General features: G+C 28.3%; 1 protein-coding gene across 1 annotated transcript in view; it reads right to left on the reverse strand.

Annotated features, from left to right (window-relative positions):
• The window catches only part of LOC107453496 (reversion-inducing cysteine-rich protein with Kazal motifs), an 84,075-nt gene that overhangs the window by 12,432 nt on the left and 56,297 nt on the right, over positions 1–15,346 (reverse strand). Inside the window, exons 4-12 of the mRNA XM_043038986.3 lie at positions 12,210–12,246; positions 8,738–8,820; positions 7,979–8,060; positions 6,363–6,557; positions 5,175–5,308; positions 2,392–2,541; positions 2,194–2,290; positions 588–861; positions 357–493 (exon numbers count right to left, since the gene is read on the reverse strand). Coding sequence (XP_042894920.2) covers positions 357–493; positions 588–861; positions 2,194–2,290; positions 2,392–2,541; positions 5,175–5,308; positions 6,363–6,557; positions 7,979–8,060; positions 8,738–8,820; positions 12,210–12,246 — 1,189 coding nt within the window. The remainder of the gene's footprint in view (positions 1–356; positions 494–587; positions 862–2,193; positions 2,291–2,391; positions 2,542–5,174; positions 5,309–6,362; positions 6,558–7,978; positions 8,061–8,737; positions 8,821–12,209; positions 12,247–15,346) is intronic.

The raw sequence follows: 15,346 nt of genomic DNA on the forward strand, positions 1-15,346 counted from the left end.
CAACAACTGAATAGTTTGTGTAAAGTTTAGTTATTCGTTAGCTGCGTTGAGAATTAAGCTATGAAATAGCTTATAATACATAACATCCCCATTTTAAGAAATATACCCCGTTTTCAGATAGCGATTGCAGTGCCATCTATGAACCAAAATGCAAAAAAACAAGTAGGTCAAATTGGGTAAATATCTCTAGAGAATCCAAAACTGTATAAATATCATGATATACATCTTTTCAAAATATTTTACTCTATTTTTATTCAATGCAAACGTCTCCAGATGTTAGATCGTTTCCATATTTTTCGGACACCCTGTAAACTACTATGCAAATGGAAACTATAAAACTTTACAATAAAGCTTACCGAGGTAGGGTGAAAGAGATATGCAAGGAGTATCATTTCCAGGAGGCGATAATATCTCACAGAGGGTGACCGGATTCTGGTTGTGGAGTAGACGACTTCTGTCCACACAGCTGTTAAGTATATCTATGCAGTCAGCCCTGTAAATAAGTGAATTACGCTGTGTTTAATAAACATTATAAAAAAGTTAATGATATACAAATTCATCTAGATTCGGCTCAAAACATCTTTTACTTGCATATCCTGTTGATGTGAGCTATAGGGTGACAAGGTTTTATTTGCAAGGCACATGCAATGGCTTTCCACACTTCAGAATGGCAACGAGAAATTTTCAGGACTGGTATTTCCATCATGGGCAGGTGTATAATTCCATTTTCCCAGTGCTCTATGTCATGTTGAGCCGCCTTATCTGCACGCTGATCGCAACTTCTGAACAATTCAGTGGGACGAAAGTTAAAATTTGTGCAATATTTCATTCCTTCACAACCGAGCTCACATGGCTCATCCACTAAAAATCAACAGTAAAATACATGTATATAGAACCATACTAAATAGTTTTTTAAAAAGCTGAAGATACTATAAAATATTGGTGAAATGAATATGTTCTTCAATATAGCTGAAAAATCTCTATTAAAAAAATAAAGCTATTCATAAAATTTTTTAAAACTATTTAGAATTAACAAAAATTTATATATTTATCAATGACATCAATAAAACACATATACATAAAAATATATTAATATTTTTTAAAAAGCTAAAGTGTACTTAAAAAATTGGTAAATTAAACAAATTCTGAAATAAAATAGTATGTGCAGCTAAAAAATCAGAAAAGACTCTTATAAAAATAAATAAGTCTAAAGTGAATAAAGCGTAAGTCAAGTACATAAACATACATTATTCATGTCATTGTTTTCTACTTTACCTTACATTATTTTCCACTTTAGTCTATATAGCACTAAGTTTACCCTATTCTTTCAGATTTAAATAAACAAATCCCTCCCCCCCCAAAAAAAAATTTTTTTTTTAAAGCTATTTAGATTTATAAAAAAGTCATGTATTTATCAATGATATCTATAAAATACATATAAATAAAATCACACTAAATAATTTGTTTAAAAAATCTTACATTAAAAAATTGTCAAAATAAATGCGACACTGCCTCCAGTTAAATAGTATATGTAGTTCATTATCAGAAAAGACTCCATTAAAAAAATAAAGAGTTGACAAAATTTTTTAAAGCTATTTAAATTTACAAAAAAGTCATGTATTTATCAATGGCATCATTCAAAACATATTTGTTAAAATATTCGATAAGAATCCTTTATAAAAAGTAATACAATATGTCATAAACAATAGAGCTATTGTAACTAATGGGAAAGCCTTGTATTTAAAACTAAAATATTTGCCATAACACAGTATACCTTGTATTAGATAAATCAAAACAATGCAGAAAAAATAGTAAACATGTCTAAATTTTTGAAAAGTCCTGTATTTATCAATCTCATACGATTGTATTTTTATTGTTTAATTTATTTATTTTTTTAATTTTCCATCAATGTAATTGGAAAGTTACATACGAGAGTAAATAAAAAATATCATGAAAGTGATAAATTGCCACTAAACACACAATCTATATCGAAGATATGAGTGGCGGTTAATTGAGCAATTGATAGCTAAATTATGTAAAAAATAGATGTTCATGAATTTTATTGCTTTGGTAAAAAAGATTTTGTTAAAGTCAGTTATCAATAGTAATTAATATTTTACGTTTTTTTTTTTTTTTTTTTTAAATAAAAATTTACATTTATCTGAAAGCTGAATGTTAAGCTATTTAGTTTACCTTCAGTCAAGCATCTTATCATTTCGGACTCAGCCAATTGATACTGACAAATGCGGTCAAAATCACTCCAACTGCTTGTCCACTGATTACTAAAAGTCTGAAATCATTAATGAAACAATAATTAGTGAAATGTTATGGAAAAAGATATGCCAGGATACATATTTATTGCACTATGGCAGGATACATGTATAGACTTACCTCAATGCAAAGTCTTTGGCAGTTGACTGTGGCAGCTCGAAAACAACACTGCAACTTTGCACTGTCCATTCCGACTTTTTCTGATTGAATAAGTGAACCTCCAGGTTCATTGGCTGCTGAATTGATTAGGAAACATTGCCATAACCTATCCTGAGTAATTAATATTTTAGTGAAGAATTCATAAGTAATCTATACAATTAAAAAAAACAACGTTTCTTTTATAAATATATTTGTGTGAACTTGTTTAGCTAGATAACAAAATAAAATATTAGCAAAGTTTTAAATCTAATCTTTACAAGAGAAAAACTCTTAATGAAAGGAAATTTTTTTTTCTTGTTTCATGAAATAAAGCAAATAGAGTACATTATATAAACATTAGTGTAGATAAATTGATATTTAAGCGGGAAAGAAAAAACCGTTAATCGCAGGTCATTATTAAAGCTATGCTCAGTATTAAAATAATTAAGAGCTTGATTACCTTAATGATTGGATGGAAACGATCCGAAACGATGGAAACGATGCTATCCGAACTTGAATAAGGTATAATAATTCAGAAAGTGGGATAACGATTTCTGTATAATTAGTATAATAAATACTTCAGAACCGATTGTAATTAAGACCAATACCAATTTCGAATCGGGGGATTCTTTTTGAGATGTGAAATTTAATCGTTTTTATTAGTGACACTCCTTTTATAGGTTGTTATTTATTAATTTAAATTACACATATGTCTAAAATTACCAAGCGCATTAAGATTAAAATAAAAGAAATATATATATCAATACTATACCAAGTATTTCTACTGAAAATTAATAAAAATATTAAGCTTGAAATGAAGAAAAAAAAATGAAATAAACTGTAGAGTTTAATAAAAGAACACGTTAAGTGATATTTTGAAAACATTCAACTCCCTAGGTTATATATTCGGGGTGCAATATAATAACTACCTCTAATATGTATATTTCTAGACAGAAATGAAGTAAATCAAAGGAAAAAGCAAAAATGTTATCAAAATCTGACGAATCCCTATTGAGGAAAGCAGGAGTAGAAACACCAAAACATCTTGGCTTTTTATATGACAATCTAACGATTTTGATGTTTTTAATAGCGTCTTCCTCAATAGAGATTAATCTAATTCTAATGTTATTCCTCGCTTAAATATTGATGTGACCTCAAAAATATATATTTTTACTCACTTTTTAAGAAAGATTCTAAAAAATATATACTAAGAGCGGCAATTGCGGAACATCTCACATTGAGTCTAAAACATTGTCTTTTCCCATTAAGTTTTTAAAAATCAGTTTTCAATGAAATTTTTCTAACGGGTTTCTGTACATAGCTAGTTTTAAGCTAGTTTCCTCAAATTCACTTAAACGTTATCTAACACGTTCTTCCTCTAAGCACTTCAGTTATGAAATTACAATAGATAAAAATTAGCTTACCCTCCTTCAGCAGCTTGTAGAAATATATAAAAATGTTACATTTATATAATAAATTCATAAATGAAATAAGCAGAGTGAAAAAGTACAGCGGTTACAAATTTGGAGGGGGAAGGAGAAATAAAGCACATCATAAGGATTGAAAATTGCAGAGCAACCCTTGACAGAAAATATAATCGGAAGTAGAAAGGAGCCTCTCCATTATATGGACTGACTGTTCATGCGCATTTAAACCAACACTTTTATGCATCTAAACAATCTTAATTTAATATCTTTCAATGATTATAGCCAAAAATGGTATTCAAATCGGCTCAGGATAGATGTTTGTATTGATTTGGTGACAAATTTATATAGCTCACTCATTCGGTTACTAAAGGGTTAAATATCGGCACTTTAGCCTGTTTAAATGCAATTTTCGATGAAAATCATTGAAAGATATACAGAGCCTGACTAATTCAGGGGTGTAAGGGGCAGCTGCCCCGGGCCCCCACATCAGAAGGGGCCCTCAAATCGAATAGAAAATACTTCTTTAATGAATATTTTAAACAAAATATACAGTGTAAAATCCACCAGTTTTAAGTTAGCTTCTTCATTAATCTATAGTGAACGCAAAAAATATATATTTCGTAAATCCATGGTTTTCTAGGGCGGATTTCGACTAAATTTTCGCAATGACAAATTTGGTTAATGAAAAGCCTGTACTTTTACATATTGCGAAATGCGATATGTTTACAAAAATATGGGCTTCTGATTGGCTTAATTGAGCCATCGTCATTGCAAAAATTTAACTGAATTCCGCTTTAATGTCAGCAAGGATAAGGATATGAATTTTCGCATCCAGGTGACAAAGTTAACAATCAGAAAACTACATTCGGCGTGACGAACATAAAATTGTCAGAAAATCAATAAAATGGACAGAACGATACTTCGTCTGACCGTTGGAGGAAGGGGCCTTTCTTGCTATTTTATGTTCTAGTAAAATTTATTGTTAAATATATATAATGAGGCCAAAAATTTAAATACATCCATATAAAGTTCGATTCTTCATTACTGAAGTATAGTGAAGCAGAGAAGGGTCCCCAAAGAAGTTTTTGCCCTGGGCTAAGTCGGGCCCTGAAGATATAAAATTAAGATGACTTTCGTTAATAAAAGTATCGGTTCAAAAGGAGCCAGAACTTATAATAAGAGATCACTGAGAGGCGTACGATGACTTTCAATCTTTGATATGCCTTACCTTTCCTCCGAGTTCGTAAACACTGAAGTGAACTAAAGCATAGTTCAATTCAGTATTTACAAACTAGCTTAGTGCTCTAAAGCCTAGTTAACTAGGAAAACAAATCTTACTTGTGGAAGTGGATTTCCACATTCACTCCTACTGAGGACATCAATGATATCTTGATCGGTTGTTTCAGTTCTTAGTGCTTCTTTACACACAGTCCGACATCGCAAATTAGGAGATTTTTCACAACAATGCATGTCTGAAAATAAAAAGTAATGAATCATATAAAATCTGTTTGAATTTATTGTATATTATAATAAATTTGTACTTCTTCTAATTTCGAGTTCTCTAATGATTGGGTGATAAGTCAGACATATCTTATACTTTTTTTTAAATATATTTTATTATATTAACTTACACCGTCACACTTTGTGTTTTGACCTGATATTCTATAGCAAGAAATGTGTGTTTCCTTAGGTTTAATTTTTATCATTATAGATGAGACATTGATTAATAGCCTGTTATTTCGCAATAGCCACCCTTATTATATCTATTTTAAGAATCTTTGTCAAAAATGTATGCAAAATAGTATCTACATAGGGGTTACAATTTAATATTGAAGTCAGGAAACAAAAACTGCCGAATCACTTATGAGAAAGGTGGGATACAAAACGAGTTTGATTTCCTTATGAAACTTGGAGACGTTTTTTAATAATCAATTCTTTCAACTCCTCTCTGTTTCTTCCATTAATCAAACAGGTTTGAGCCTGGTACGCTAAGGGGATAGAGCACTCGTCTCCCAATGAGGTGACCTCGGTTTGAATACCAGCGATGGCTGGTCGAAATGAATTCTGCATGAGGCTTGCACTGACCACAGTGCTGACGTAAAATATCCTCAGTGGTAGACGGATGATGGGTTAGAGTCCCCTTGCTGTCAATCTAACCATGGAAGGTTTTCTTCTCCATGTAACGCAAAATGCGGATTAGTTCCATCAAAAAGTTCCCCACGAAGGCAAATTTCTCCCAATGCTTGATGCAGGGGTTCCCTTGTTTCTGGATTGTATTTAAAATGACAAGGCTATGGAGTTTAACACTGATAGTTGTAAACTCAGAATAGGATCGGCTGTTCAACGCCGGTTTTAACAATATAAAATCAAACAGGTTTTAAGATTTTTCCCACTTTAGGCAGCAGGAATTAGTGTTTTTATTTTTCCTATACCATAAGGAAGAGCAATATATACAAATGGGCGATATCTTGTTACTATTAAACAATATTCTAAAACAACTGGAGGAGAAATATAAACCCTTCTTACTTTTGAATGGATTGTCTGCTGGAGTGACGCTGATGTATGTGTGGATGCACTGCTGTATACGAGGATTACCTTCTGAACAGTGTTTGTGGTAAGCGTCTCTTACGACTTTGGTTGGAGTGAAGGCATCAGAGAAGACATTCTTGCAAGCTTCTAAGCAGTTTTCCGTTTGAGCATTCTTGCAACATCTCTCACCAGCTGGACATAAATAAAGATTAAAATAGTAAGATTCAAATGCACAGAGCTCATAATAACAAGAACATTAAACACCCTAAAAAGTTTTCGACCTAATGATTGGATATTTACATATTAAATAGATTCTATCTTTTTGATTTGAGAGGCCCATTTAAAATTTGCTTATAAGATACCTTAGGGATGTTCAGAAATATTTAACCTTATCCCCCTTTTTTTTCTTTGATGGAATTTGGATTTATGACTCCCAAAGCATAGGATGCAACCGCAATCTGGAAGATTTGTTCCCCGTAGTTCAGACCGAAAATTTATTAAATGTTTGAACTCCTAAGACGTCATTTTTACTATTTGCGTATTTTACTTTTCTTAAAGTGAATGTTTTTAAATAAAAAAATAAATAAATAAATAAAAAAAATAGTAAATAGTTCCAGGAAATGAAAATGCACAAAAATAAATATTTTTGAAATATATATGTCATATATATTTGAAATATTTTTGAATATATTTTGAAATATATATATCATTTTTGAAATATATATGTCATTTTTCAGAAGCTATTCATCCGATTTCTTTTGCATTTTAGGAAGTTATACTTAGGCGGGGGCCCTCACGATTGCATCCTAGTATTTAAATTTTCAAAAATAGGTTAAAAGTTATTCAGAGCAGAGTGTAGAATTTGTTAAAATCTATATTTTTATCCATTTAGAAGATTTGAAAAATAATTTCAGTTTTTAAATGTAGTGCTCATTGTAAAATAATACCAAGCAACAAATGTGGATAATGATAAGCCACAAAATGAATATACAGGAGATGAATAATGTCTCTGAATTTATGGGTTAAACTGTAAGCAGTGGTACAGTACATCATGACTGGAAATGTCATCGATGCTTACCTGGTATGACCTGGCTGTTTGTGTGCATTTGACCCGGTACTTTGATTAATTTATCAAAATTGTCTTAATTTTATGTTAACTACACGTTTTTTAGTGAACATTGTAGAAAATTGCATCCAAATGGGCCAAAAAATATCTGACTTATCATAGTTTAATAATCTGCTGGCTCCGACTTTCTCAAATCGGTCCCCACATCATAAAATATTGATTAAAAAAATTGTATCTGGACCAATTTTAATACTTTTGACAATAATTCTGTTTGTTCAAAAAGTAATGAGAGTTTAGAAAATTGTATAATCAAATATATGGATTATTTTCATATTATTTTAATTTGCAAATGCTTTTGAAAGTCATAATAAAATTAAAAGCAGTAAACAAAAAGAATTACAGAAGAAAAAACAATGTTTTTTATAAAGCGATTTTAAATAAAGGGAAAAAAAGTGAGCCTTTAAGGAAAAAGCTAATGTAAAAATGCTTTTTTTTTAACTACAGCATTGTTAATTTTAATAAAGTTGGATATCAATTTTACACTCACCTTCTTGTTTTTCAATGCAAGTGTAAAAAGCTATTTCATCACTTTTACGGCAAGCTATAGTAAGATCTAAAACAGACTGGGCCTAAAAGATACAGGGACTCAATTAAGGCTGCAAATAAATAAATAAACAAAAGCAAAATGAAAAACTAAAATTATTAAAAAAATAGGCATATACAGTCTGTAAGTAATATATAATGACGCATATACCGCTGAGATAAAACCATGTAAAGAAAATCAGACAGTAATACAGCGACATTACTGTGCTTAAATAAATGTCAGTATATAATAACAGCAAATTTCTCTCTGGTAGAGCAAAAGTGTTATCATGCAACGTGCCATTAATTAATGGGGAATTTTCAATTATTTTAAGCCATTAAAGACTTTGTTTAGAAATAAAGATTTTTTCTTAATTTTCATAAGAAAACTTCCTATGTTATTTAAAATTTAAAAAAAAACTCGCAACGTTTGTATGAAAGCCACTATTTTAAAAAGGTTGATAAAAATATATGCAAGTAAAGCAATTTAAATAATGTTACTTAAACAAAGCAGATAAGTTATTTTGAGTGAATGTAATATTTAATACTTTATCTTATACAAAAGTAAACAAAATTTTAAAAAATTTCATTACTTTCTAATTCGAGAAGAAAGTTTCAGGTGTCACGAGGTGCAATGTTGCTTCCTATTTTAATTATATCAGCAAACAAAAAAAAAAAAAAAAAAAAAATCAATATAGGTAAGGGATGTAGAGGTATTTCTTACCTGTAAACAGGCTAATTTGCACTTCTCAGATTGAGGAATACCACAACATGGTCTGCCGATCCAACCGCTTCCCTTATCAATTTCTAGAACAAAATATATAAAATATGACCAAAAACACTTTTTTGTGAAAAAATAATCCTGGCCAAAAATATTTCTTTATTCAAATTTCTTAATTTTATTCGAAATTTCAGTCACTCATTCATTTCAAAATTAGTTTTAAATAAATATTATTGTCATAATCTCAAATGCATTCGTGGGAAAAAAAGAGAAAAATTTTGATATTATTAAACTCAAGTTAAGTTATGGTGCTGCCATCTATTAAAGGAAGTTTAATTTATTGAGAATACCGAGATTAATTTCAAATTACTGCCTACATTAAAAGGAAAGATTTAAAAAAAAAATAATAATAAAACTGTACGTAAAAGCATTCATAAGATTGTTATCGATCATAATGCAAATCTATAACTATGAATTGTGATATATTTATAATTAGAAAGCAGAATTAGTGTCAGTTGTCTTCTGAATAATTATTATTATTTTGAATAATTAGAGATCATAATTTTATTAAGTTGTTGTTGTTGCTTATCCTCTTCTGGCCTGACGAAGTCAGACCAGATCTATGAACCCGATGACCTGAATGAAATCGAAGAAAAGATTTATTAAATTTTTTATTACGGAAATTTAACTGAACTATTGAATATAATTAAAAATACTAAAACTCATTAGGAAACGGTTTCAAAGCATGAATGAAAAATATGTGTCTTAAAAAGAAGATTGTTAATTTGCCCAATGTAATGGGGCACAAAAGAGATGTTTTAATTAAAATGCAATAAAAAATCGTTTTTTAGCAATTAAGTAATGGAAAAAAGTTTAGAAGTTTTACAGTCTTTGTTTTCCCCAAAAATAGAAATTATTTTAAGTAGTACTTTGGTTTGTGAACACAAAAGTAGCAAATTCACAAGGACTCTTGATTCTGAATATTCATGTAAATGAGTTGAAACTATTCATAATTATGACTAAAAATATGAAGTTTAAAAAAATTCTAAATAGAGTTTCAAAGATAGGTCCAACACAAACATAACCCATTCTGTGCTGTCAATTTTATTCTTTGAATTTTTATCTGCATCAATAGAACTAAATGCGGGAATGAAAAAATTTAAAAACAATTACTATAAATCTTTCTTTTTATCTAAATATAATGTCACGCAGAAGCGGAATTTCTAATAACTGTTTGTAACGTTTTATTATTATTATTGAATATATTTTGAATTATTATGAAATAAGATTATCGAAGATGTCTGTCAGTAACTTAAGTTAAATTTGATTAACTTTTTAGCTTAACATTGTTCATAAATATTTTATCATGAAAGCATAATTTAACATTGCTCATAAATTTTGTGGGTTTTATTAGATGGTGTTGCTTCAAATGTATAAGACTGCCTCCAACCAAAAAAGTACTTAGATTTCAGTTTGATTTTTTTCAACGTTAAAAAATTCGGTTTTAATTCATTCAAATTTAATTTTCCTTTTAATTATTTTCTTTTATTTGCCCACAAATAAATATACTAATTGTATCTTTGGAATTTATCAATTTCTAATGAAGAATCACATCTCAGGCACGGAAAATATAGATTTTAACTTTCATCGTTTTTAGTTCTACAAAATATTATAATTATATCAAATTCTACTGTCATTCCTAAATAAAATGCACAACATACAAATCCGACACCAATAAAATTGTTGTCTTCTAATATTTAAGTCATAAACTTGCCCAGACATTTTAAAAATATTGAACCAGTATGGTTTCACAGCTAAATATGTATTCAAATGCAAATTTTTTCAGACCAAAGTTAATGTTAGGTTGATTCATAAAAAAAAAACACTGAATTTTCCTTTAATTTCGCAGAATTAGTCATTGTTGAAAAAAATTGCATTATCAGAATAAAAAATTGATGACAAAATCAACGATTTTGTACATTTTGTACAACGATTTTATACATTTTAAGCAGCTTAACTATTCTATTTTTTAAAAATATACATTCTTTGAAAAGATTCTCTTTTTTGATTATAAAAATATTAAATAAAAAAAGAGGAAAAATAAAATATTTTACCTAAATTGCTCTTATTTTAAGATGAATTATTGCCCATTACATAGGAACTTCATGACACTTTTAATTAAAACAAATGAAAAGATAGAATTTATAAAAAATAAAGAATAAATTTTTTTTTGTTGAAATTATAACATATTTAGCCCGAAAAAAGCTAAATATGTTATAATTATAAACAATTTTAATTTCATATAGTTATAATTTCAACTTCTTTCGACGCAACTTCTGAATTCAAAACAACTAAAAATTTAAGTTTTACCCCAGATTAAGTCTAATCTAATTATATGAGTATACAAAAAGTTCCGTTCGAATATTTTATATCGATAATTAGTTTAAGTAATCTTTTATATTTTGAAATGCATACGACCTATTACAAGAATCTGCAACCTTGATAGATTCTTTGTGAGCCGGTATTATAAGTTTCAAATGGAAACGATTCTAAAAAAGCAGCATTTGTGGTTCGATCATTGTCTTCTCAAAATATGTTTTTTTTATCTCACTTTAAAATATTATTTATTTATTAATTTTTTTTAAAATTTGATAAGACATGTTTTTGGGTTGTAGCCCTTTGACGCAGATGGGTCACCGTTGTCCCTTTTTACATAATTTTTTTTTCTGATGCTCTAACTACAAGCAAAAATATATTTTAGAACTTTTTAATTATAAGAAAAAAGTTAATAGTTAGTAAAAAAATATGTTAGATTATCGGAATTATATTTGAACTAAAATACAAAATAATTTGCTTGAAGAAATTTTTTTCATTCATATTTAAAAATTTATCACTAATTGATAAATTAAAGAAATTTCGATTATGGATAATTGTTTCTTTTAATTCTAAATCACTGCAAATTTTAAAAATTATTGTTATGAAGTAAGCCGTGTTTGGAATCTCTTGACCTTTAAGGCTTCTGCCTTAACAGGTCATGAGATACATTCATGGCACATGGAGATACATACAGAGAGCATAGGTCAAGAGATAACCATTTCATAACCATAAACTATTAAAATGCTGAATATAATATTTTACACTTATTTTGACTTAAATTAATACAAAATAATGAAAAAAGTATGAAAAATATACTTAATAAAAATTCTGCATCAAACGGATATTGTTATTCAGGAATATTTTGTTAATTACATAAAATGTGATAGCTTCTCTTAACGTATTCATTTAAGAAAATATAAAAGAAAATTTGTTAGAGAACCATTTTTACCATAGGAAGTTTTCTGTAATCTATGGCGTTGTTATAGTTAACAAAATCATAACAGGTTCATAATGAGCAATCAGGTTCTAAGAATAAATCTAATTAACGAAAGCAGAAATAAACATTAAAAAAAATTGGAAAAAACCAAATTCAACTTACCCGCTAAACTCTCGTTCATACAGTTCCAGAAAGCAAGCTGAAACAAAAACAAAAAGCAATTAACATACGTAATTTGTTTGAGCGTTATCAGTATATTAGATCGCTGTGTCATGTTTCTATAAATTGCTTCGTAGTTAAATCACTGAAGCTTTGCATCTAGTTTTCGGTACGAATACGTCACATTTACTTCGGCTAAAATTAAACTTGTTTCTATCTTGTAGCAAATAAATAAATTAACAAATAGCAAAGTTCGTTAGACGGGGGATTTCAAAGGTGTGGCTCAAATTAATAGAATTGTTATATTAGTTGGGAGGTAAAAAGTTATTAAAATAATTATGTACGAAAACGTGTAAGCGCGTACACAATGAGGAAGTAATGCGCAAGGTGCATATATTGTAAATGTAATTATGGATTCTGAAAGAGAAGTTTATATTTTGTAATAGATAATGTGGATTAGGTAATGATATTAAAAAAAAAGAAGTTTAAATTCTCATAGAATGTTTTTCAAAGCAGCAAAAGGTAGGCATGCAATTTTATTGTATTCTTTTGTAGGAGCAGGTTTTATGGAAGTGTAAAGAACTGAGAAGCGAAAATATTTTATAAAAATTAATATTAACTTAAAGTCAGACTTAGATTTTTACTAATCAAATTTTTAAAAATAATAATAATTACTTTGGCAATAATACTTAGTTTTCTTCTTATTTATATATATATATATGTACTAATGTACTAATTAAAAGCATTATAACATTCGTGTTAAGCTGTACTTCAAAGAACACGTTCTTTAAAAGATATTTCGAAGTTAGAACAAAAAGAAAAAGATAATTAACGTTAAAAATAAAAAGTTTATGAAGCTCATGTAATTGGAGGGAAAAAACTGAAACAAAGTACCGAATTCAAGAAAAATAGCTTAATAAAAAGTTTTAAATTTTTATAATATCTATTAATTTTCTAGAAAAATTTAAGTGGAATAGTTTTGCTAAAAGTTTACAAGTAAAATGTTTAATTTACACTAAAGTACCAATACCAATATTAAAGTTGCTATGATCATGTCGCTATTTTAAGTTTATAAAAACAATACGAGTTTCTAACTCAATTATATCAAAATAATATGAACTAAAATTATTGTGATTATTGTGAAACCCAAGAAAATTCTACAAAAAAAATCCAAAGTTTTTCAAAGACGAATAAAAATTTCTTTTATTTTACTCTGGAATGTCAAAAATTAATAAGGAATATTGAAATAAATATTTTCGTTAAAAACAAATTTCAACCATTGATTGTGAAAAAATATTTTGTATCGAATAAAAAAATCGCATTGGTTCAAAACTATCCATGAATGTGGCGGTAATATACGATAAAAAGTACTGACACTCAAGGTACTGGTGCTTTTTACCGTAAAATCCATTTATACCGAAATATGTTAGGAAACAACAAATCTGATATACCTTAATTTTTACGGTAATTACTGTAAATTCACTGAATCCCTCTATTAAATAAGTATTACTGTCAAAATTACGGTACACTATTTTACGGTAAAAATGGATTTTGTGGATGATGCTCCCAAAGTGCCGGTACTTTATACCGTAATTTGATCCGGAATTTTTTACAGAGTAATCAAGTGGAACTTGAGATAAATATCTATTTTAGATGGAATAAAATGAATAATTCAAATAATCTATGATGCTGTTCACATTTTTTACCATGAAAAACACATATTTATTACAAAAAATTTTTTTCTCTACACGTACTAATGTTATCGATGGGCGAAATAATTCACCTCTATTAATCTCTCTCTCTACTACTCTCTCTTTTGTGTCAAGACAACAAAAAATTAAGAAAAAAATAATAAATAAAATTAAAGGCCAACAATTAGTGAATGCTTCGTCGAGTTTGTTTACGACTCCTTTACGCAGAGAACATTCCTTAGTTGAAGCCAAGAGAATAAAATTATGAATTAAACGTCATGAATCGTTCAATTCACCGAATGAGGTGACAATACCCGCCATTTAAATGTCGCCAATACTCACATAACGCTGTGCCATCAACAGTGAAGGTCAGCATTATTTGTAGCTTGTGGACATAGAGAAGATGATTTGGAGCTGTTATATTTTTTCTTATGAGTATTTAAGAGACAATGCCTAGCTTATTCAAAGTAACATTGAAAGAACAGGATCAAGTTTCCGGTCCTATTTGTTATTTTATTTTGATTCAACTATAAACAAAGACCGGGAATGAATTTAATACCCTTTTTTTCTACTTCAAATGGTGTTTTGTAGAAAATTATTAAATTAAAAAATTCAAGGAAATTTCGTTTATTCCTTTCTGTGATGGTAATAATTTGAAGCAGTTTTATACTTATATTGAAGTAAAAAAAATGATTCTAAAGAAAGTATTCTTATAATTCTATTTGTTAAATCTATTCATTTGAGTAATAGAATTAGTAAATATAAGAACACACATTTTTAAAGTTCTTATCATTTAATTTTCTGATTTTATTTATTTTAGTACTGTAAGTAAAATTATTAAATACAATTATAAGAATATATTTCAGAATACTCAAAAATGCATTAACTAATTCTGTTAACTTAATAAAAGCAAATGAAATGAGTCAATAAAGTTATTAGAATGTTTTCTTTTGAATTCTTATAATTGTATGCATTTGCAAATTCTATTTACTCTATCTAGAAAAGTAAATACAATTAGTAAATAGAATTATGGACTTTCTTTGGAATTTTTAAGTTGATAATTGCATCAACTATTTCTATTTCTAAAAGTATATCCTGAATACAAATAAATAGTAAAACAGATTTTACATTTTTTTTCTAGGTGTAGGGATAAGCCGTTTCCCAGCTGGATTTGATACTAAAAAAAGCTACAATATCATCAACCTAACTTTTTATGCGCACTGCGGTAAATAAAGTTAAAAAGAAAAGAACGAAAATAATAATGAATAACTCATAGCAAAAAAAAAATTCTGAAGAAAGTATTCTTACAATTGTATTTGTTAATTCTATTTCCTAAACTAATAGTAACTACTAATAATTAGTAAATTAAGTAATTATTAAATTTGTAATTAAGTAATTAGTAAATATAAAAACACATTTTTAGAGTTTTTATCATTGTATTTTCCAATT

This window comes from Parasteatoda tepidariorum, chromosome 2 (assembly GCF_982258835.1).
Source record: "Parasteatoda tepidariorum strain Cologne lab strain chromosome 2, Ptep-v5.0, whole genome shotgun sequence".
Classification (NCBI taxonomy): Eukaryota; Metazoa; Arthropoda; class Arachnida; order Araneae; family Theridiidae; genus Parasteatoda; species Parasteatoda tepidariorum.